Genomic DNA, 25,192 nt, shown 5'->3' on the forward strand with positions numbered 1-25,192 from the left:
TATAATATATAACCCTGTATCACTGTTGTATACTTGTATCGTTTTGTATCAATCCATGACCTACGGATACAAATACTCGTATCGTGGCACCAAAGGTTTGGTGAATTATTACACAGCCAGGCAGTTTGGTGTAGCAAGCACACATAATATTCAACTTTTCATTTGGATAATCAGTTATGGCAGATATATTTAAGCATACAGTTGAGTGAGTGAGTGAGTTGGGTTTAACGCAGCTTTTAACATTATTCCAGTCATATCACAGCGTGTCAGCTTAATGTGGGAGGAAAGCCCGAAGTGATGCAGGTCTCAGACGTTTACCACTTCAATGAAACCCACGAGCACGGGTATGGTGCTGACAGACCTAGAAACATAATCAGGGAGAACCAGGATTCGAACCCACAATCATAGGTTTCTGGCGTGTCCAAGGGACGCAACTCTGCACAGCAAATCACGACTACTGGGCCACCTGTGCCCCCAGTATACAGTTGAGAATCAGCGTTGTGTATCATGGAAAGACAAATATCCCTATCTAAAGTGGAGCAGTATATAAAAGCCCAGTTCCCCAGTAAATCACATAGAATGTGTATAAAATACCTGATACTAAAGTAGGTAGCATACTGCAGTATTCACTGCTACCAATATGATATGATGACATAATCACGGTATGCTGTTGAGGTAAACAGTTTCACAAGTCTCACAATGGCTCCTGCAATACTAAATACTCTCAAACCTCGAAGTGTCAGCATAAACTCAAGGACACCTTAAACATGCTTCATTTCTGTATTGTATCATAGTCAGAGATTTCAAGCACTGTTGATCAGTTTGTTCAACTTTGCAGTACAGAGTGTTGCCAAAATGGACATCCTTTGGAGTGCAATAGCAATACATTTTGCAGCATTGTTAGGCTTAAGCTTAAAAAAATACAAGAATTGGTTCTCAGGCAATGACTTTTGAAAATATAGTGCGGGTGGGTGGTGGTGTTTTATTTCGCTTGTTAAAACTAGTATGTAAACAAAATAAACCTGGGAAAAGGCCTCCCAACATAAACAAGCATACAAACTCCTATTGACCATAGCACAAGATGCGCATTAAAGCAGTGCGATTGTAAAGTAACTGCATGCTATGCTATATTGGACTACAATGTTTTCAAGTTTTAGGATATTTTTTTAATGGAGAAAACAAACATGCAGCAGACTTTATGATGATGCGGGCGTGCCTGAGAACCAAGTAAAAAATTTTAAGCCTTAAAACCATACCATCAAGATATCATGGGGAAGAACAAAGGACCCAAACAAAACATTTATATTGATTCAATAAAACTAACAATGGCTTGAGTCCGTTTCACATGTTCTTCAAACACACAGTTTGTTTGAGAGGCCAGGGAGCTCAACTTCTATATTGATGGAAGCTTTTATACCCGTCAATCAGACAACCCTCTCTGCCATACTTGCCTGGTTTGAGTAAACTGAGCAAACTGAGAGAGATGAGGTGTATCTTCAGGGTTACAATCATGTCATGTGAAGAACCAGGGTAGAATATGTCTTCAGCAAGCCATGCTTGCCGTAACAGGTGACTATGCTTGTCATGAGAGGCGACTAATGGGATCGGCTGGTCAGGCTCTCTGACTTGGTTAATACATGTCATCGATCCAGATTGTGTGGATTGATGCTCATGATATTAATCACTGGATTGTCTGATCCAGACTTGATTATTTACAGACTGCCGTCATATAGCTTGAATATTGCTGAGTGCAGCGTTAAACAACAAACAAATAAATCATGTGATCATGAGTGGTCCTTGCTGGGTGGAGAATGATCATATGGACCTGGTATTCCAAGGTGCAATGTGGAGACTTGGTATTGAAGTATTCATGGAAATGGTTCAATTCAGGGTGGATATGGGTCCATATACATGGTATTTGAGGATGCAGGTTGGACAGTGGTATTTGATGATTCTTGTCAGCGACCAATGGCTCAGTATATGGGTATTTGAAGATGTAGGTAGATTGATATATCCTGAGTATCAAACGGCATTCAGTTGATCAGAGCAAGGATGCAGGTTTGCCAGGATGGAAGCCCCCCGTAGCGTCACTCTTGGCACCAAAAGATTCAAATTTGTGGTCCAGTGGCACACCTGAGAATAAAATCATTCAAAGTTGTAAGTGAGTTCGGTCTAACGCCTCTTTAAACAGTATTTCAGTTACATCACAGCATGTCCGCTTGATGTGGGAGGAAAGCCCAAAGCATGGGTATGGTGCTGAAAACCCTACAAACATTCAATCTAGGGATTCGAACCACGATGATAGATTCCTGGCAAGACTCTGCCGAGCGAATTGTGGAACCTCAGACGAACAACCTGTGCCCCTAGAGGTTTTAACTTTAAACCCCGATACATTGCAAAGAGCACCCCCATCTGAATGTTTATATTCATCATGCAAACCTCCCAAACCTCCCAATGAAGGTAAAAATTCAGAATCCCGCTTTAAAAATCATGGAATGGAAAATGGCCGAGACAACTAAACGTACCCGCCAGGTACTCCAGACTGGGGACCGTGATGTCGCTGTACTGGCTGATGACGCTCCCCCACAGCGTGTTCATCACCTTGTCTGAGGCCCCCTCGGGCCCGTGGTACAGGAAGGGCCCCCATACATCCGAGATCAAGTACTCCATTTCCTCATGGGTCACCAGAGAACTGTGCTGGAAAAGTAAGCAAACTCCGTCAGTTGTTTCATCCTGTCTTATGTCAAAATGCTGCACGCAGAGAAAATTGAAAACAGACACAAATAATTAACAAGTACATCCAATGAGATCCAGAAAATTTGCCCCACCAGGATTCCAGGTTGGAACTGTCCCGTGATTCTCACAATCGATCTGGGCACATGCCAACATCCAACATCAGGTTGGAAATTCCATGTATTACAGTGCCAAAGACACGGTTACAACTGGAATGGTACTGTCAAAATATGTTCCTGGTTCCTGGAGGGCACACTTTGGAATCATAGTTTTTAGCCAAAATGGAAAACAAAGCCATTGATGAATGTACTTTCACAAACGTAAACTGGAGGACCACATGGAACTTAAACCTATAAACATATCCTCATGGACAGCTGAACTCACAAAACAACAAGAAAACAACATTATCACTATTCCCAGCCAGGGGGCACATGAGAATTTTGTTTGTTCATATAATAATGAACAAAAACTTTAAAAAAAAGTCCTACAAAGCCTTAAGAAGAGACAGACCCTTGGGTCACCTTATATCATCAGAAAAAAAGATTTAGCGTGAAATAAATACACAGTAAGGACCCTTTTATGGAAAAAATAACTCTCAGCTAACTTCAGTAGTTTCTGAGAAAACCTGTCCCCACTGCAGACACTATGCACTAAGTAAAAATAACATGGATCAAGGGATGTAACTCTGTAAAAATAATTTACAGGACCAATGTTCAAACAGTCTTGACTAGTATCTCTTAGATAGGCATGTACACTTTCATTCCTGTAACTTCAGTAGTTTATGAGAAAATTGGTCCCCATTTCATGCAGTATGCACTATGCAAGGTCCATAAGTTCCAAACTCATTTTAAATCATGACCAATTACATCAGCGTGTAAAAGTTCCTTTCTTTGACTAAAACAGTTTTTCGAAAAATGTCCCCTTTGAGAAGCGAACAGACGGACGGACGGAATAACTCTGTGGTGGGGGATAATAATGGGTATTCTGACACTGACATGATTTCAGAGGGTTTTATCAATTTCATTGAATGGGAAGAGCCAAGCCCGCTCACGGTGACATGACATTTGCCGACTTCAAAGATGGATCAAAATTATTGTTCAAGGTGGCACCCTTGAGTTCCTAACAAGGTCATTAAAATCAGATATTGGTTCTTGCTACTGCTAAACAATGACCTGAGGACATCCCATTACAGGTCATGTCAGAATGAGCTTCCATCTGATCAATCACAGCCTCTCAGAGCCACATCAGGAAAGTGACAGTCAGAATGTGTTTTCTAATCATGAACCTCGATAAGGCCAACAAGGGGGTATTCCGAACGACAGTTACAGGCTCATTCCATCGAAATCATCATCTTTTTCTCGCTTGAACGGGATAAATATTTGAACAGGAGAGACTTTCCATAGGCCATGGGAAGTACTACCATACAATCTCAGCCATCTATTACACATTCCAGAATTTCATTTGTTCAGTTTTAAAGTTTTGAATCAATATTTTTCAACCGTAGTCTGAAGTAGGAAGTCGCCAGTTTGAAACTAGTGCTGTAAAGCTCGAGAAAACTACTTTCTGACTGGGTAAAGTTCACTTCTTTTTAGCAATAATTATTGGTTGGTCAAAGTTCGCGAAATGTCCTTCTGATGTGACCTGTTGAGGGATGTCCTCAGATCTTTGTTTCGCGGAAGTAAGCAGTAAGATCTGAGTTTAAATGAGATGGATTCCCAAAGGTACATCTGAACATCATTACGAGTGGCCTGTGGCACACCTGAAACACTACATGTCTATCCCTGGATATACAGAAAACATACAGGAACGATATTCACCTCTATCCCTGGATATACAGAAACATACAGGATCTATATTCACAGGATTTATATTCACCTCTATCCCTGGATATACAGAAAACATACAGGATCTATATTCACCTCTATCCTGGATATACAGAAACATACAGGATCTATATTCACAGGATCTATATTCACCTCTATCCCTGGATATACAGAAAACATACAGGATCGATATTCACCTCTATCCCTGGATATACAGAAAACATACAGGATCAATATTCACCTCTATTCCTGGATATACAGAAAACGTACAGTATCTATATTCACCTCTATTCCTGGATATACAGAAAACATACAGGATCTATATTCACCTCTATCCCTGGATATACAGAAAACATACAGCACCTATATTCACCTCTATCCCTGGATATACAGAAAACATACAGGATCTATATTCACCTTTATCCCTGGATATACAGAAAACATACAGGATCTATATTCACCTCTATCCCTGGATATACAGAAAACATACAGCACCTATATTCACCTCTATCCCTGGACATACAGAAAACATACAGGATCTATATTAACCTCTATCCTGGACATACAGAAAACATACAGCACCTATATTCACCTCTATCCCTGGATATACAGAAAACATACAGGATCTATATTCACCTCTATCCTGGACATACAGAAAACATACAGGATCTATATTCACCTCTATTCCTCTTCGCCGTTTCTTTTGTGACGGCTCATCCTCCTGTTGTACAGTTCCATCATCACATGCATACCCTTCCGCGTCCATCTCCTCCAGCAGCAGTACCGTGTCCCAGTCCGCGTACATCTTAGACGGGAAACAATCGGCACAGATGTTGTCTCCAAAATACACAATCTGAAACAAATAAAATATTTATAAAAATGCATGAAAGTCTTCAAAACAAATAAGATACATAAATGAGAGACTTTAATATTACTGTCAGATTGTATCTGTGAATGGTTACCATGGTTATGGAGTTGCACGTAGGAAAAATAAAATGACTTAAGGCAAAAAAAAAGGTTTCTGGCCTCTTGGTATGGCTTAAAGTGATGTGCATCCTCTCATCGCACACACACACAACCAGCACAGACACAACATGGGTCATGCATCGTGTGCAGTTGGTTATTTGTATTTTGGGGAAAGCGTTTAGAATTGTGGTGTGAGGGTGGGAAAATGATGCGGATTGGGACCTGAAACATATTTTTTTCTTCAATTTATAAAATAAAACAAGCACATGGCACAATTAAACTTGAATATTTAAGGAGTCAAATATCATCATCAAACCCCACCTTAAACATATTGTCAAGTCAGGGCTTTGCAGCTCAAGAAATCAAGCTATATATGTAGTTTCATGTGAAATTAAATATTACATTCCAATATATCTATGGAATTTATTGCTGAAAACACTGAAAAAAAATGCCAAATATAATTGAGCGCAACAAATTTCATAAATACTGTCCATATTTTACGCTATATGTATACACACACCTCATGTTGATAACACAGCAGACAGGAAATAAAACAAATAAATACAGCTTCATAACAAATCTCAATGCACTTGCTGTGTGAACGCATTAAGTATCAATTTCCATGAGACATGCATGCACTGGTCCAGTATGTAAAACAGACAGTCCAAGGGAGGTAACTCTCCTTACATCGAGGTCTGGCACATTGAACAGTCTTGCAATATGGTTCAAATGAGTCCCTACTCCCTATCTAAAACAGTACAAGCTTTAGAATATTATACGCATGCAGCCTTACATGATAAAGCAGTGCCTTGAGAAATATACATCTGGCAAAAAGTTAAACATCACCAGAAAATCTTAATCACTGTCGCGAGACTGCAAATCCAACTGGCAAAATAATTTTGGTAAAGACACAAACACCTATGCATTACTAAGATGTGCATGTTTGCTAGTGCTTCTGACGTGCAAAGCATGTGCACAATGCACTTGCAACAAGCCACTCGCAACTTGTTAAAAACACAACTTGTCAAAAACATGAGAACTGGCAACTTGAAATTATTCTGAGCTGCAGTTCTAATCATTATTCAACATGGCTTATAGGAGATTATCTGACAGCAGATGCATAAATGTCCTACAAAGCTGTTGGTCGTAATAAGTAAACAATGGTCATCACGGACAAGGTGAAATTGACCCAGACCAGCAGGTTAGAAGTCAAAGAGGGCGATCAAGCATTCCATGCTGTCAGACAGTCATCACAGAGACTATTTGGAGCGGCGTTGGTCGAGATTGAACCTGAGGACATGGTCAGATGAGAGAAGGGTTTTTTTGCGTTTCATAGACGGGTGTATTCAGGTCAGCAAAGAAACATGAAATACTCGCACAGAAACATTTGACGAAAAGCCCTAATTTGTGATATAACACAAGCACTGCACCGAGCGTGACACAAGCACTGCACCGAGCGTGAGACAAGCACTGCACCGAGTGTGATACAAGCACTGCACCGAGCGTGACACAAGCACTGCACCGAGCGTGATACAAGCACTGCACCAAGTGTGTCACAAGCACTGCACTGAGTGTGTCACAAGCACTGCACCGAGCGTGACACAAGCACTGCGCCGAGTGTGGCACAAGCACTGCACTGAGTGTGGCACAAGCACTGCACCGAGCGTGGCACAAGCACTGCACTGAGTGTGGCACAAGCACTGCACCGAGTGTGGCACAAGCACTGCACCGAGCGTGGCACAAGCACTGCACTGAGTGTGTCACAAGCACTGCACCGAGCGTGGCACAAGCACTGCACTGAGCTTGACACAAGCACTGCACCGAGTGTGGCACAAGCACTGCACCGAGTGTGACACAAGCACTGCACCAAGTGTAACACAAGCACTGCACCGAGCGTGGCACAAGCACTGCACCGAGCGTGACACAAGCACTGCACCGAGCGTGACACAAGCACTGCACCGAGCATGGCACAAGCACTGCACCGAGCGTGACACAAGCACTGCACCGAGCGTGACACAAGCACTGCCTCAAGTGTGACACAGCCTACCACAGGAATGCATCAAAGATCTCACTGGAGGCATGTGAAGGAGGATTGAGGCAGTCATTTGGCACGTGGCAGCTACACTAAGCTACTGATGATCTTGTGACAGTCATGTTGGGCCCACAATGGTCATTCTCAGCAACAACGACAGTTGTGGCTGTTCCATATTTAAGGCACGTGCCAATTTTCTCAATAATACACAATGAAATGCCCATCAATATTATAAATACCACTTCCCAAAATGTTGACATTCCGATTATCGATCTTTTTAGCGATTTTTTTGTCGACAAAGAATTGCTCTTTCAGGAAATGATACATATTCTGGTTTCAGGATTTGGGACTAACACAGTCTTTCAAAGCTTATGGCCAAAATAGCAGGGAGTGCTTCACATTTTTCCAAGTATTTTATTAACAGCAAACCTTTGGATTCTCTTTTCCAGTCAGAGTGGCTATAAACTTTGTCAGCTCTCTTTCGTTGCCACGGTAATAGAAACCACCTTTTACCAGATTCTTTGTTGGTTCCTTTACACTGTGTTTTTCTGTAAAATATCAAACTTATATTTATTTATAGAGTAAAAATATCATTAAACTTATCCTGACTCATACTGATTGCTAATCTCTATTTCTGAAAGGTAGTGGAATGTTTCTGAACTGTGAACCACAGAACACTAAAACAGCTCACCCGAACGCACCCATGGCCTTCGCATGTACACCGGAAACACATGACCAAGCCAGTGTACTCGTCACTCTCATTTTCACCCCCACTGGTTGGGGAAAATTTCCTGTGCTTTTGAAATCCAAGCCATCCTATAAAATTTCACCCTTTTTCATCAAATATTTTGCTTGGATTACTATGACTCCTTTAATTAGTTGATGATACACCTGTCATTTCTTTTGTCCTAGTTCTCTCATAAATTATCAACCCACAACCATCAATCAAACCTGAAGGTATGAGTTTAGGGCTTGGACGAGTCCAGATTTACTACCCGGGTACCCGAGTCCAGATTTACTACCCGGGTACCCGACCCTATCCAGGTACCAACTGTAGGTCTCAAGAGTTGGGAACACAATGTCTAATTGGGAATAGTTTAACTGTAGCCCTGGCAAAAACTGTTTAGATATATGTATGAAACCTGAGACCATATAATATATGCATGCGTACACTGAAGTTTTGTCTTTACTCAAACATATACAAGTCTTTATTTACTTTTCTTATTTCTACATCTTCTCAAGACTGCTGGGGGTGGTCGGGTAGCCTAGTGGTTAAAGCGTTCGCTCATCACGCCGAAGACCCGGGTTCGATTCCCAACATGGATACAAGACAATGTTACGCTTAATTTAGATACTTAGGTTCCGAAATTCGACATAACCAAGTTTGACACGAAGTTCGACTGTACAGGATTTCTTACCTATCCGTTGAAAAGCATGCCCGTCAGTGAAGAAAGATGGTTTTCTTGCATAGAATATGTTGATGTCAAAATACGATTCCCAGTCATCGCTGCAACACAGTAGACAGGAACATGAGTAACAATAAAACAATGTGCAGTGATGGTTGCTAGTTAACAGTGGGATGCCTGGGACAACACTCCCCGGATAATGAACAATCCAAATGTTGTACCTGGGAGCCGAAAGTCAAGGTTTTGAAACCAGGCATCCCATGATGTGTTCAAAGTATTTCATTTCACCTGCTGCAACTGTATTCTAAAATTGCAAAGGAAGGGAAACTTGACTTGTTCATGTCCACTGATTGATAACGTTCAACCAATCACATTTTCAGTTGACATAGTTTGGTGTAGCTACAGGTAAATATTTTGGGAAGTAGGGGGTATGATCATTTCCACAGTATCTTTCATTGGGCACTTTTAAGGACAATGCAACAGGAGGTTTTACCCTAGAATAGTTTCCGGTAGTCAGCAGTTTGTACCCTAGAAAAGTCTCCAGTAGATAGCAGTTCGTACCCTGGAATAGTTTCCAGTAGATAGCAGTTCTTACCCTAGAAAAGTCTCCAGTAGATAGCAGTTCTTACCCTAGAATAGTTTCCAGTAGATAGCAGTTCGTACCCTAGAATAGTTTCCAGTAGATAGCAGTTCGTACCCTAGAATAGTCTCCAGTAGATAGCAGTTCATACCCTAGAATAGTTTCCAGTAGATAGCAGTTCGTACCCTAGAATAGTTTCCAGTAGATATCAGTTCATACCCTAGAATAGTTTCCAGTAGATAGCAGTTCGTACCCTAGAATAGTTTCCAGTAGATAGCAGTTTGTACCCTAGAAAAGTCTCCAGTAGTCAGCAGTTCGTACCCTAGAATAGTTTCCAGTAGTCAGCAGTTCGTACCCTAGAATAGTTTCCAGTAGCCAGCAGTTCGTACCCTAGAATAGTTTCCAGTAGAAAGCAGTTCTTACCCTAGAATAGTTTCCAGTAGAAAGCAAGTCTTACCCTAGAATAGTCTCCAGTAGACAGGAGCCGAAGTCGGAGAAGGAGCTTGTGAGGAGGAAGACACAACGTCCGTCCTGTTTCAGAGACCGCAGCCACTTCTTTATGTCATCGCTACATTTCTCAACATACTTGTTTGGATTTTTCTTTAGAGTTGGGAAAAATCCCCCCGTTTCCACTGGAGAATTGATGAAATGGAGAAATAAGAAATAATGCATTTAAGGCCACAATAACATAATCGTAATTTAGATTTTCATCGAAGTCTTTCTTGGTTGTCAGAGACCAACGATTTAATATTCACGGGAAATAATTACTTGGGTTTTCTTTACCCCATTACAGTTCAATTTATCCAGTATGTCCAGTCAAAAAAGTCTTTTGTTTTGTAAATCCCGATGACAACTTTTCTCCAGCATTTCAGGAACAAATCATGGGTTTTTATCAAATTCCAAGGCTCCCTGAGAAAATTGAATGCTGATGCAATTAAGTTCTTGAACTTCCTGCCAGTATGGTTATGTAATTCCATAAATAGGAAAATTGAGACAGGCCTCAGTTATATATATAAGTGATTCACAACTCATTCATTTCAAATGTGAAAACCAAAAAATAATGTGGGTAAATAAGGATCAGGGGTTATCTCCCTTGGACCACAAGACGCTACAACCACAAGGTAAATACTGATCCCCACAAACTGTTTTCTTCATCATTAATAAGTGTGTACAGTATCTCCTTCCATGTATTTGTTGTGATCAAGATATAAAAAACTCACTTTGCCAGCTTCCTCTTAAGGAAAGTATGATTGCTCACGTTCTTTGGGGCAAGTAAATAATGTTTCTGTGTTCCAATCCACACATTGCAACTGCAGGTTTTGAGACAATTACTAATGTATTATACATGGTAAAAGGGAAATACTCACATGCAAAGTTGTGATATGTATATATATGCACAAGGGAATCTAATACATCCCCCCAGATTAGAGTGTAGTCTATCCTCTTAGTGGATTTTGAGTCCTTTATCTGAAAAAAAATATAAATAATAGTGAGCTACAAATTTTAGAAGTGAGTGAGTTCAATCTCATTAAAATCAGATCTTAGTTCTCGCTATTGCAAAACAAAGATCTGAGGACATCCAATTAAGGATCACGTCAGAACGACCTTTCATCCAACCAATCAGAGCGTTGCTTACCAGATCATGAAAGTGACAGTTGGAATGTGTTTTCTAATCATGCAGCCACGACATATTTAACAGGGGGTATTCCGAACGACAGTTACGGGTTTTATGATCATATCCATACAATCTAGGCCATCTATAAGAAATTCCACAATGTTCTTCTTATCAGTTTCATTTTTTTAAATCGAGAATACGTCAAAATATGTTTCGAAGCTTAGTCGGCAGTTTGAAACTAGTGTCATAAAGCTTGAGAAAGCTGCCTTTTGATTGGCTAATGTCGATTTCTTGTCAGTCATTTCATTGGTCGGTCAAAATTCGCGAATGGTCGTTCTGACGTGACCCATAATGGGATGTCCTCAGATCTTTGTTTAGCAGTGGCGAAAACTAAGATCTGATTTTAATGAGATTGGAGTTAGTTATGTTTAACGCTGCTTTGAACAGTATTCCAGCCTATTGTGGTAGACATTTACCACTTTGGTGAAACCCACGAGCACGGGTACGGTGCTGACAAACTTAGAAATACAAGCAGGGCGAATCCATGATCACTGGTTTGCACAGCGAATTGTGGCACCTTAGACAACTTGGCCACCTGTACCCCTAGTTTTAGTAGTTTTTGTTACTGCAATCTCATTAAAATCAGCTTTTAGTTATTGCTGCTGCTAAACATCGATCTCAGGACATCAAATTACAGCTCACATCAGAATGAACTTTCATCAGACTGACCAGGGCCTTGCTTACCAGATCAGGAATATGACAGTCAGAATGTGACAGTCAGAATGTGACAGTCAGAATGTGACAGTCAGAATGTGAGTTAGAATGTGATTGTCAGAACTTTTCACAAACTTAATCATGTGAATTTAAGGGAACACAAAATTATGGTCTTACCTTTTTCTCTTCAATGTCAATAATTCTCGCCATGGCAACAAGGCCTGGAGTATCAAAGTAGTTCTCAAAGAAACGGAAAGTTGCTGAAAATACAACAAAAACCCAAATGACATAAAGCCAAAACTTCCTCTCCCTTCCACCACTGAAGTTAAAGAATAATAATTCTATGCTCAAGTCTGCTAAACTTTTCATTTAAATGGGAGTATGTGTGACAGTCTCATGCTAATTACCAGCCTTGGTGTTAACATTGATATTAGTGCCTTGTGAGTGAGTGAATGAGTGAGTATGGTTTTACGCCGCTTTTAGCAATATTCCAACAATATCACGGCGGGGGACACCAGAAATGGGCTTCACACATTGTACCCATGTCAGGAATCGAACCCGGGTCTTCGGCGTGACGAGCGAATGCTTTAACCACTAGGCTACCCGACCGCCCCTAGTGCCTTGTGTGTAACTGAGACACTGACTCTGTTTAATACAGATATTCAGTAGCTACTTGATTGATATACAACATGAAGTGAGTGAGTGAGTGAGTGAGTGAGTGAGTGAGTGAGTGAGTGAGTGAGTGAGTGAGTGAGTGAGAGAAAAAGAGAGTGAAAAAGTGAGTGAGTGAGTGCTTTTACCAATATTCAAGCAATGTTACAGTGTGGACACTAGCAATGGGCTTCACACATTGTACATGTTAGGAATCCAACCCACGCCTTCATCATGATGACCGAACACTTCAATCACTAGGCTACTCATCAGCCCTCAGAAAGAGGATTTGACCCAGCAGACCAGCAAAGTGCCATTTGAACAACTTGAATCAAACTTGCTCCTGAGCCTAGTGTCCTTTAACTGGCATCAGGATTGTAAAGAAACATTTCCAATTGTTTTTTGGTTAGTGGCTATAGTCGACTGATTTCTAGATTATCTCCCCTTTGAAAAATCGTCTGTGCATTGCAGGTGACGTGTGTGTGAGCAAAGACGTATATAGTATATACGTCCGTGGTGTTAGTAAATGAGATTTAAACTGTGTAAGTGCCTTGTGGGAGGATGACAGAGGTTATCATGCGAATGTGTTTGGGGATGGTAAATATCCTGCATTAGGAATAAACATTGTATTTAGCAAGCTTTGGTTTATTCCTCTTTATTTATATCTCCAAAGTTGCCAAAACTTATAAAATGCCTAAGTTATGTCACAGTTAGACACTGATTTTCAGTATATTTGACTGTTCTTTTGATAATGATAGCAATTATACCTTTAGTTTATCCAGATTCCTGATGGTTAATTCTGACTCAATCGCCGAATGACAAGGGGACGCCATGTTTGTTTATAAACACTGAAAGTAGTCCCTACGTGACCTTTGATATTTGCATCTCCATCCACATATGACCCCAATGGATATCGTTTTTATCCGTTGGCTTTATCCTGCAGAGAAACCTACCCATCATATGGTAAAACATTTTACGTTGATTGAATTAGGTCAAATATGATGCTATGGAAGCAACAAACATAATACGAACTTGAAGTTGTTGTGAGTGCATGAACAAGGATCATGTCAAGGTGAGGTGAGGTGAAATGGGGTTTAACGTCGCTAGATTATTGCACTTTTGTAGCGACGTGCATGTACGTGTGTGTGTGTGTTTGTGTGGCTGCTTGTACTAGTCCGGACTGATGCCGATTTATAGTGCTAGCTCACTGAGATACCATGCCGCAGTTTAACATGAATACCCCACTCAGACACAATATACTGACTCCAAGCCGACCAGTCCTTGTTTTAGCCCCTTAATACCGAGCGCCAGACAGGGTAACAACAAGTACCATCTTTTAACGTCTTTTGATATGACGCGGTCGGGGATTGAGCCCCGGACCTTCTGCTCTCCGGGTGGACGCTCTTGCACTAGACCACAAAGGCGGTGATCATGTCAAGTCTCACAAATGTTCAAGTGAGTGGGGGGCACGGGTGACCCAGTCGTCCAAGGTGCCGCGATTTGCTGTGCAGAGTTGCGTCCCTGGGACACGCCAGAAACCTATGATTGTGGGTTCAAATCCCGGTTCGCCCCGATTATGTTTCTAGGTTTGTCAGCACCATACCCGAGCTCGTGGGTTTCACCGGAGTGGTAAATGTCTGAGACCTGCATCACTTCGGGCTTTCCTCCCACATTAAGCTGACACGCCGTGATATGACTGGATAATGTTAAAAGCTGCGTTAAACCCAACTCACTCACTCACTCAACTGTATGCTTAAATATATCTGCCATAAATGATTATCCCTATGAAAAGTTGAATAGAATGTGTGCTTGCCAAACCAAACTGCCTGGCTGTGTAACAATTCACCTAACCTTCGGTGCCACGATACGAGTATTTGTATCCGTAGGTCATGGATTGGTACAAAACGATACAAGTATACAACAGTGCATCACTTCGGGCTTTCCTCCCACATTAAGCTGACACGCCGCGATATAACTGGAAGACTGTTAAAAGCGGCGTTAAACCCAACTCACTCACTCACTCAAGTGAGTGAGCCTGTTTCAATGGCATGAGCTTCATGTGGAAGGAAACACCGAAGGGATGCAGGATGTAGATGTCCCTTTGGTGAAACTCACAAGCAGGAAGATAGTCAGACCCTGGATCATAACCCATGCAATATGTGGATCCTGGCACTCTAAAGGGACATAACTATGTAAGGCTGGAGAAAGTGATGATTTATGATTTTTACAACAACAATTGACCCACTGTTAGAGTTTTTAACTGTTTTCTTGACAGTTTCTGCATGTTTCCAAATCTGATCCTCTCCATAGGCTGCCTGTACCTCGGCCGTCTCCAGAGCCCTTGTTCCGTGAGTGGCTCTGAAACAATACGCTTCAATTACAACACTCAATCAGATTACCAAAATAAGACTCTACAGACTCCACAGGAACATCTGTCAAACAGGAACATCAGACTTTTATGACAAGGTTTTAATGTTGATACAAGAAATTGTCTGCAGCAATCTGATTGGTTGGAAAATGTTGCTAAATAGGCCTACAAAAACGACGGGGGATATAGAAACATGCTCCATCCATCACGCTTTGTTTTGCATAACTTATTCATCATTCAATATTTCTTCTTGAAACCTTGTGCTCTCAACATGTGCCTTTTGCTATTCAGGAATTTTTTTAAATATAGATATTTTTTTTCACTCTTTCAAGGCAACAATTTCAACTTTGATTCAATTGGTGCCCCAGATTTAGAGAGAATTTGACCATCGTCAAAATGTCATGACTCAGGCATTGAGCATGTTGAGCAGTGGCAATATGAAAACCTGTAAGTTTTATACTATGAACAGCTTCAATCATGTCGCTATGAAGAATTAGAGATGATCTGTCACAAGTGTACCAACAAGTCTGGAGTGTTGCCACTTTCCAAACGATATCATGCGGGACAAATAATCTGTAATTCAGAGTTGTGAGGAGGTTGTTCTGTGTTTTCTGATAAAATGAAGTGGGTCTCCCAATCACAAGTGGAGATATCAGCCCAGACAATACATCGCTGGAACACAATCTTCCGGCTGATTGCTTTCTACTCAGACCTGGCGACCCTCCCCAATAACAGTTTCCGCCAAGGTGATGATAATGCAAACTAGAACATTTACAAACACTCTAAAACCATAACGTTTCAAGACCGATGTGGGTGAATTTCACTGAAGCAAAAATAACTTATCAATCCATTACACTCTGGAAGTAGTCCGTCAAAATCTGACCTCAGGTCATCACCATGGAGTAGCAATTCATGGCCTGGGATTTCATCCTCCACATGTTTGATTCCAGTTATTTCAAATGGGTTTCCTACCCACACATGTGTAAGAAAAGCTGAATCCACACATTTGTTTTACAACAACTACCTTAGGATCTTGCCATCATCTGCAATCTTGAGAATATGCCCCTTCTCCATGTCCAGGAAGAGGCCCTTACAGCTGAAACAGAGAGAGGAGAACATGAGGAGATGAGCATCAGTAGGCAATGAGGAGATGAACATAAGGAGGGGATGATAAGGAGGCCACAAGTAGATGAACATAAGGAGGGGATCATAAGGAGGCCATGAGGAGATGAACATAAGGAGGGGATAAGGAGGCCATGAGGAGATGAACATAAGGAGGGGATAAGGAGGCCATGAGGAGATGAACATAGGGAGGGGATAAGGAGGCCATGAGGAGATGAACATGAAGAGGGGATAAGGAGGCCATGAGGAGATGAACATAAGGAGGGGATGATAAGGAGGCCATGAGGAGATGAACATAGGGAGGGGATAAGGAGGCCATGAGGAGATGAACATAAGGAGTGGATGATAAGGGGTCATGAGCAGATGAACATAGGGAGGGGGTAAGGAGGCAATGAGGAGATGAACATAAGGGGGGGGGGGGGGGGGGATTATAAGGGGGTCATGAGATGAACATAAGGAGGGGATGATAAGGGGGTCATGAGGAGATGAACATAAGGAGGGGATGATAAGGGGGTCATGAGGAGATGAACATAAGGAGGGGATGATAAAGGGTCATGAGGAGATGAACATAGGGAGTGGATGATAAGGGGTCATGAGGAGATGAACATAGGGAGGGGATAAGGAGGCCATGAGGAGATGAACAAAAGGGGGGAGGGGAATTATAAGGGGGTCATGAGGAGATGAACATGAGGAGGGGATAAGGAGGTCATGAGGAGATGAACATGAGGAGGCCACAAGGAGATGAACATAAGGAGGGGTTGATAAGGAGGCCATGAGGAGATGAACATAGGGGATAAGGAGACCATGAGGTGATGAACATAAGGAGGGGGATGATAAGGAGGCCATGAGGAGATGAACATGAGGAGGCCATGAGGAGATGAACATAAGGAGGGGATGATAAGGAGGCCATGAGGAGATGAACATAGGGGATAAGGAGGCCATGAGCTGATGAACATAAAAAGGGAATGATAGGGAGGCCATGAGGAGATGAACATAAGGAGGGGATTATAAGGAGGCCATGAGGAGATGAACATAAGGAGGGGATAAGAAGGCCATGAGGTGATGAACATAAGGAGGGGATGATAAGGAGGCCATGAGGAGATGAACATAAGGAGGGGATGATAAGGAGGCCATGAGGAGATGAACATAAGGAGAGGATGATAAGGAGGCCATGAGGAGATGAACATAAGGAGGGGATGATAAGGAGGCCATGAGGAGATGAACATAAGGAGGGGATAAGAAGGCCATGAGGTGATGAACATAGGGAGGGGATAAGGAGGCCATGACGTAATGAACATAAGGAGGGGATGATAAGGAGGCCATGAGGAGATGAACATAAGGAGGGGATGATAAGGAGGCCACCAGGAGATGAACATAAGGAGAGGATGATAAGGAGGCCATGAGGAGATAAACATAAGGAGGGGATAAGGAGGCCACCAGGAGATGAACATAAGGAGGGGATGATAAGGAGGCCATGAGGGGATGAACATAAGGAGGGGATGATAAGGAGGCCATGAGGTGATAAACATAAGGAGGGGATGATAAGGAGGCCATGAGGAGATGAACATAAAGAGGGGATGATAAGGAGGCCATGAGGAGATGAACATAAGGAGGGGATGATAAGGAGGCCATGAGGAGATGAACATAAGGAGGGGATAAGGAGGCCATGAGGTGATGAACATAAGGAGGGGATAAGGAGGCCATGAGGAGATGAACATAGGGAGGGGATAAGGAGGCCATGAGGTGATGAACATAAGGAGGGGATAAGGAGGCCATGAGGAGATGAACATAGGGAGGGGATAAGGAGGCCATGAGGAGATGAACATGAAGAGGGGATAAGGAGGCCATGAGGAGATGAACATAAGGAGGGGATGATAAGGAGGCCATGAGGAGATGAACATAAGGAGGGGATGATAAGGAGGCCATGAGGAGATGAACATAGGGAGGGGATAAGGAGGCCATGAGGAGATGAACATAAGGAGTGGATGATAAGGGGTCATGAGGAGATGAACATAGGGAGGGGGTAAGGAGGCAATGAGGAGATGAACATAAGGGGGGGGGGGGGGGGATTATAAGGGGGTCATGAGATGAACATAAGGAGGGGATGATAAGGGGGTCATGAGGAGATGAACATAAGGAGGGGATGATAAGGGGGTCATGAGGAGATGAACATAAGGAGGGGATGATAAAGGGTCATGAGGAGATGAACATAAGGAGTGGATGATAAGGGGTCATGAGGAGATGAACATAGGGAGGGGATAAGGAGGCCATGAGGAGATGAACAAAAGGGGGGAGGGGAATTATAAGGGGGTCATGAGGAGATGAACATGAGGAGGGGATAAGGAGGTCATGAGGAGATGAACATGAGGAGGCCACAAGGAGATGAACATAAGGAGGGGTTGATAAGGAGGCCATGAGGAGATGAACATAGGGGATAAGGAGACCATGAGGTGATGAACATAAGGAGGGGATGATAAGGAGGCCATGAGGAGATGAACATGAGGAGGCCATGAGGAGATGAACATAAGGAGGGGATGATAAGGAGGCCATGAGGAGATGAACATAGGGGATAAGGAGGCCATGAGGTGATGAACATAAGGAGGGGATGATAAGGAGGCCATGAGGAGATGAACATAAAAAGGGAATGATAGGGAGGCCAAGAGGAGATGAACATAAGGAGGGGATGATAAGGAGGCCATGAGGAGATGAACATAAGGAGGGGATAAGAAGGCCATGAGGTGATGAACATAAGGAGGGGATGATAAGGAGGCCATGAGGAGATGAACATAAGGAGGGGATGATAAGGAGGCCATGAGGAGATGAACATAAGGATGGGATAAGAAGGCCATGAGATGATGAACATAGGGAGGGGATAAGGAGGCCATGACGTAATGAACATAAGGAGGGGATGATAAGGAGGCCACCAGGAGATGAACATAAGGAGAGGATGATAAGGAGGCCATGAGGTGATGAACATAAGGAGGGGATAAGGAGGCCATGAGGAGATGAACATAGGGAGGGGATAAGGAGGCCATGAGGTGATGAACATAAGGAGGGGATGATAAGGAGGCCATGAGGAGATGAACATAGGGAGGGGATAAGGAGGCCATGAGGAGATGAACATGAAGAGGGGATAAGAAGGCCATGAGGAGATGAACATAGGGAGGGGATAAGGAGGCCATGACGTAATGAACATAAGGAGGGGATGATAAGGAGGCCACCAGGAGATGAACATAAGGAGAGGATGATAAGGAGGCCATGAGGTGATGAACATAAGGAGGGGATAAGGAGGCCATGAGGAGATGAACATAGGGAGGGGATAAGGAGGCCATGACGTAATGAACATAAGGAGGGGATGATAAGGAGGCCACCAGGAGATGAACATAAGGAGAGGATGATAAGGAGGCCATGAGGAGATAAACATAAGGAGGGGATAAGGAGGCCACCAGGAGATGAACATGAGGAGAGGATGATAAGGAGGCCATGAGGAGATGAACATAAGGAGGGGATAAGGAGGCCACCAGGAGATGAACATAAGGAGGGGATGATAAGGAGGCCATGAGGGGATGAACATAAGGAGGGGATGATAAGGAGGTCATGAGGAGATGAACATAAGGAGGGGATGATAAGGAGGCCATGAGGTGATAAACATAAGGAGGGGATGATAAGGAGGGCATGAGGAGATGAACATAAAGAGGGGATGATAAGGAGGCCATGAGGAGATGAACATAAGGAGGGGATGATAAGGAGGCCACCAGGAGATGAACATAAGGAGGGGATAAGGAGGCCATGAGGTGATGAACATAAGGAGGGGATAAGGAGGCCATGAGGAGATGAACATAGGGAGGGGATAAGGAGGCCATGAGGTGATGAACATAAGGAGGGGATAAGGAGGCCATGAGGAGATGAACATAGGGAGGGGATAAGGAGGCCATGAGGTGATGAACATAGGGAGGGGATAAGGAGGCCATGAGGTGATGAACATAAGGAGGGGATAAGGAGGCCATGATTTGATGAACATAGGGAGGGGATAAGGAGGCCATGAGGTGATGAACATAAGGAGGGGATAAGGAGGCCATGAGGAGATGAACATAGGGGGGATAAGGAGGCCATGAGGAGATGAACATAAGGAGGGGATGAGGAGACCATGAGGAGATGAACATAAGGAGGGGATAAGGAGGCCATGAGGAGATGAACATAAGGAGGGGATAAGGAGGCCATGAGGAGATGAACATAAGGAGGGGATGATAAGGAGGCCACCAGGAGATGAACATAAGGGGGGATTATAAGGGGGCCATGAGGAGATGAACATAGGGAGGGCATAAGGAGGCCATGAGGAGATGAACATAAGGAGGGGATGATAAGAACATGAGAACATAAGAGATAACATGGAGAACATGAGAAAGAAATTTTTTGTTTTGTTTGTTGTTTAATGCCGCACTCAACAACAGCTATATGACGGCGGTCTGTAAATAATCAAGTCTCGACCAGACAATCTAATGATTGACATCATGAGCATCAATCCACTCAACTGGGATACGATAACATGCATCAACCAAGTCAGCGAGCCTCACCACCCAATCCCGTTAGTCGCCTCTTGCGACAAGCATAGTCCTATTCTACCCTGGATCTTCACAGGTCGGAAGAGATATAAGGAGTGAAGGAGAACCTGTTGAGGTAAGGAGATGACCATAAGTAGACTGAAGAGTCGGATACTTGGGACCTATTCTGCTCTCAGTCCTCATCATGTTTACAGGCAGAAACCATGGTTACCTTGGTAAAACAGTATCATATTTCTTTCATTTCTTAAAAAGGAGTCAGTGACAATTTATCATAGCATTGGCAAAATATTTGCCAGTTTGTAATTTTCTGGCAAAGAGACATGAGAAAAAGGCACTACACTGTCAGAGTGTGGCATTGCCCATGTACACCATCCTCCCAAGGCAAGGGTGATAACTGACTATATCAGTCCAGTTTCCAGTAGGCTGGAATTCTGGAGTTACATTTTGGCTGGACTAACGTGTCTTATCAAAATCTCGTAACGAACTAGACACCTGATTCGTAAACAACATGGATTTCAACACCCAGATTCGGTCGGACTGCAGGATTTGCAATGTATGTGTACAGCCAACTGGGCATCAACAGATATTTTGCAAATCTTTTCACGTTTATAATCAAGGTGCTCAATTGATTTGATGCACTTTGCAAGGTAACACCCGTTTTATTACAAAACAGACCTTGATTATCGATCAGATTGTCTTGACTGGGTGCTGCCATTTTGTTTAAAGCAAATGAAAGTGATATGAGGGATGAAATCTTATTGGTCAGTAGGAGGGACAAAGAAGGGACATAACTCTGAATAGCAACTTGTGCTGCTTGGGCTGAGCCTGGAAATTTTCAGCCTTGTTCAATAAGGGGGTGGAGACTGGACTTTTATAGTCAGTTAATTCCCATGTCTTGGGAAGATGTATGTCCTCTAGAACACAGCTGTGACATGCTGAGTAGTGACTTTGATACTCACATAAACTCCTTGTACTTGAACAGGTCAGACTTGATGGAGGCATCGTAGCCTTTCTTATCCACCAAGAAATCTGTTATACACGAGTATGTCAGCTAAAAAAGGATACAAAACTTGTTTAGATGCATTGGGCTGACAAAAGGTACATATTTCTCAACAAGTGAGGATGGCCAGTAGGAGATGGCGGTAGGAATTTTATATAGAAAACAAAAGTGACGCAGCAGGAACACTTTTTATGTTTTTCTCACCACATATACCATTAAACACCACTTGGCACACACTGAACCCGGACGTTTAATACCATGTCAGTTGTCAAGCACCTTATTCTATGCACAACAGAGTACTGCTTCAAATAAACTGGAAAATTTGAAAAATATCTTTAAAAATCCATTTTATTGACACACAGAATTTAAAAGTGATCTGCCAATGCCCCCAAAACAATTCTTTTCTTAGCCGTAAGTAATTTATACCAGTGTTGATTATATTCAAACCTGGGCCATCTATCAATCAACTGATAACAGCAAAATATGTTGGAATATTATTTTGGTGAAAAAAACAGTTGAAAGATTGTACATTTCGTGGTTATACTGACAGCCTGAAATGTTTATATACGACAGATATTTTTCCAGAATTTAATTGCCCATAATACAGGGTGCATATAACACACGAGTGCGTATTATACGTGAATGAATAAGTCTTGTGTACATTGATCAATCGGAAGGGGTTCTAATTAGGATTGTTCACTAGCCAATATGTTAGCAAATATTGTTGTGGGTGCTTATTAGAGCAGTGCACTAATTACATCGAATACAGTATGTAACATGTCTCTGAGGACCAAGGAAATGAATCTAGTCAACAGGTTTTTTAGCATATACATGCAATCAATTTGGAAAACAAAACAAAATCTGCCAATAGAAATCTGAGAAACAGAAAATCGGACAAACTTTTAAAGCGCCATTTTTGTTACTTGACCAGCGTGTATTCTTTCGCTTCCAAAAGCGGTTTCATAGTTTTCAAGGATATTCTTTCTTAAATTTAATATTAAGTCTTTGAATGGCATTTAGAAGTGATACACATAAGGAAGAGAATTTATGGATGTCAACTTCTTTATTATGAAGTTCACCTGATTAAGGAATAAGGAGTAAGCCTATGCTCCGAAACGTTGTGTTTCCTCATCATGCTCATAATAAAGAAGTTGACATCCATAAATTATCTTCCTTAAAGTTGATATTGTATATTATCATCTTTATATGTATAATACAGAATTTTTATGACCCTAAATATTTTTGGTTACTTTTGTTTAGATTTTTTAAGATTTTCAAACACGAAACTATTTTTTTAGTCACAAATACAAGCGGTGGTGAACAGTCCTGTGTGTTAGGAAGGGAGAATTTACGTTTCAAGGTTTTACATTTGTAATGAAATAATTGAATTTTCCTGTAGACAACTACACAAAAAGTATATAATAAATAGGATATTCCATGTGTCGAGTGAAGTATCATGTTTTCTCTCACCTCGTGACAGGGTAAAAGGAGATACGCCAATTGTGAAAATATCTCCTTTCACCCCGACACTTGATGTGAGAAACATATTTCACTCGACACATGAAATATGTTCCCTCTCTCTCTCTCAAAATATGAAAACAGAAAATCTGACAAACTTTAAAAAGACACTCAAAGCCTTTGACAAGATCAATCATGGTCTAAGCTCACTTGAGCAGTTGTTAATTGGAAAATGTGCTTTTCAAATTATTTTATTTAATTTAATATACACACACACACACATTATTGACAATGATTCTACAACCTGATTCATAAAAAATAGGCTTAGTATTACATGTAACCAAACAAGATATCACTTTTTCTTTAGCATGTTTAGTACTAGAAGAGTATGTACGCTATGTTATCTTTATCACATAGAATAAACTACGTTTATAACGAACACGCTTATATCGAACTGACCGATATAACAAACTTATTTTTTAGTCCCGACCATTTATTGTATAAATGCTGTATATATGCTTATAATGAACTACAGATATTACAAACTAAAATTTGTGGTCCCTTCAAGTTCGTTATAACCATAGTTTACTGCAGATACACACATAAATCTAGACATTACATAGATCTAGTGTCAACCACCCCAAATTGATCATGATATTTATATTATCATTGTGAAATGTTCAGAACTGTTCTCAAACTTAGTAAAATATATACAATATATTGGTCACAATTAATATTATAGCAGTCACGCGTTAAACTAGCAAAACCATGATAACCGGCTGATTGTTAGATAACTCATCAAAGCATCACCAGCTAATCAAAGCATCACCAGCAGATCACACATCTCGGTTCTCACATTAAACACTTCCACTAGTTTATACTTGGCCAGGGTGTGGTCCAGATCGAAACCGTAGGCATCGTAATCCGCCAGACAAATAGTACTTGGATGGCCCGAGCTCATGGTGCGTCTCTGTGCTGCCAGCGTCAATATCCGTGCTGCGCTGTGCACGTGTTGTGTATTGTTGTTGATCTGACCTTGTCGCTGACGTGTCGTCACTGATTCATTTGTCCCAAGGGAAAGGCAACAGTGTTTTTTTATCCTACATCTGGATAGACATCGTATAATAAACATTCAAGATTCGCCTTGTTACTGGAACATTTATTTTGTTATTCGAAGTTATATTATACAACAGAACTTCGATCAATATTTGGAAGACAAGATCGTTTTTACCGCAATGTAAGGGAGATAAGTACGCTCTATATAGATGGAGTTAGCCTCTAAAAAAATCCACGGCGTTTCCTTTCATCATTACGTGTGGCTTAAACCGTCAATGTAGTTACATTATCTAAGATAACATTTTATGCCATTGGTATGTTATATGAAATTGCAAGAGATGTTTTACAATTAAGATACAAAAAGAAAAACGATGCTTTGGAGAAGGGTAAGTTTCCGTGGATTTGCCGCCACATTCATTTCACCATGCTAAAACAATTGACAATTTATAAATGCCGATATAATTTTGCAAGTAAAGAAAGCTATATAAACACAGATATACTGTTCCTAAGCTTTATTGCTGTAATATATAGAAAATATATTTTATGGAACTAGAAATACTACAGCGCGTAACAGTATAACTTATGAATATGATACTTTATTTATAAGGATATCATTCAAATCAAGTAACAATCAGCATCTTAAATACCTTTTAGGCATGGGGCTACGTTAGTGTCCAACCTTGGTCTGTGACTGTGTCTGTGAAGGATACATCACGCACGAGGCTTTTCAGAGACATTCATTTTTAAAATGTGAGGTGAGGTGAAATGGGATTTAACGTCGCGTCCAAGATTATTGCAATTATATAGCGACGCGCATGCACGTGTGTGTGTACTGATGTCTATTTATAGTGCTAGCTCACTGAGATACCATGCCGCAGTTTAACATGAATACCCTACTCAGACACAGTATACTGACTCCGAGCCGACCAGACCTTGTTTTAGCCCCTTATGCCGAGCGCCAGACAGGGTAACAACAAGTAGGCAGTGCGTATAGGGTAGCCATGTAGTTAGACCCGCTGAAGACAAAAACAAGATTCCCAAACAACAACTGATTACGAACAAGTTATTTTAAGTTTGGATGGGAGTTTTTGCTAGACAATCTTTTA

General features: G+C 41.7%; 1 protein-coding gene across 1 annotated transcript; it reads right to left on the minus strand.

The window, feature by feature from the left end:
- Window positions 1-1,652: 1,652 nt before the first annotated feature.
- LOC124116575 (5'-nucleotidase domain-containing protein 1-like) lies at window positions 1,653-24,535 on the minus strand. Its single transcript, XM_048384008.1, has 12 exons — window positions 23,887-24,535; window positions 21,532-21,623; window positions 15,913-15,984; window positions 14,766-14,878; window positions 12,047-12,129; window positions 10,908-11,007; window positions 9,998-10,172; window positions 8,973-9,061; window positions 7,984-8,102; window positions 5,236-5,409; window positions 2,526-2,697; window positions 1,653-2,133 (listed from the first exon to the last, which is right to left on the minus strand). Exons 1-12 carry the CDS (start codon window positions 24,160-24,162, stop codon window positions 2,042-2,044), a joined length of 1,557 nt encoding a protein of 518 aa, XP_048239965.1. The 5' UTR covers window positions 24,163-24,535; the 3' UTR covers window positions 1,653-2,041.
- Window positions 24,536-25,192: the final 657 nt, after the last annotated feature.

The sequence above is a fragment of the Haliotis rufescens genome, unplaced genomic scaffold, assembly GCF_023055435.1.
Source record: "Haliotis rufescens isolate VD_foot unplaced genomic scaffold, xgHalRufe1.0.p SCAF_5, whole genome shotgun sequence".
In the NCBI taxonomy this organism is placed as follows: domain Eukaryota; kingdom Metazoa; phylum Mollusca; class Gastropoda; order Lepetellida; family Haliotidae; genus Haliotis; species Haliotis rufescens.

Bases quoted from the DNA above. Each gene is read 5' to 3' on its own strand.
- LOC124116575 (XM_048384008.1), bottom strand. From the start codon at position 24,162: ATGTTTATTATACGATGTCTATCCAGATGTAGGATAAAAAAACACTGT. The intron at 21,624-23,886 runs GTGAGAACCGAG...ATCCTTTTTTAG, and splicing joins AACTAGTGGAAGTGTTTAAT to CTGACATACTCGTGTATAAC. The intron at 2,134-2,525 runs GTACGTTTAGTT...TTTTATTCTCAG, and splicing joins CAGTCTGGAGTACCTGGCGG to GTGTGCCACTGGACCACAAA.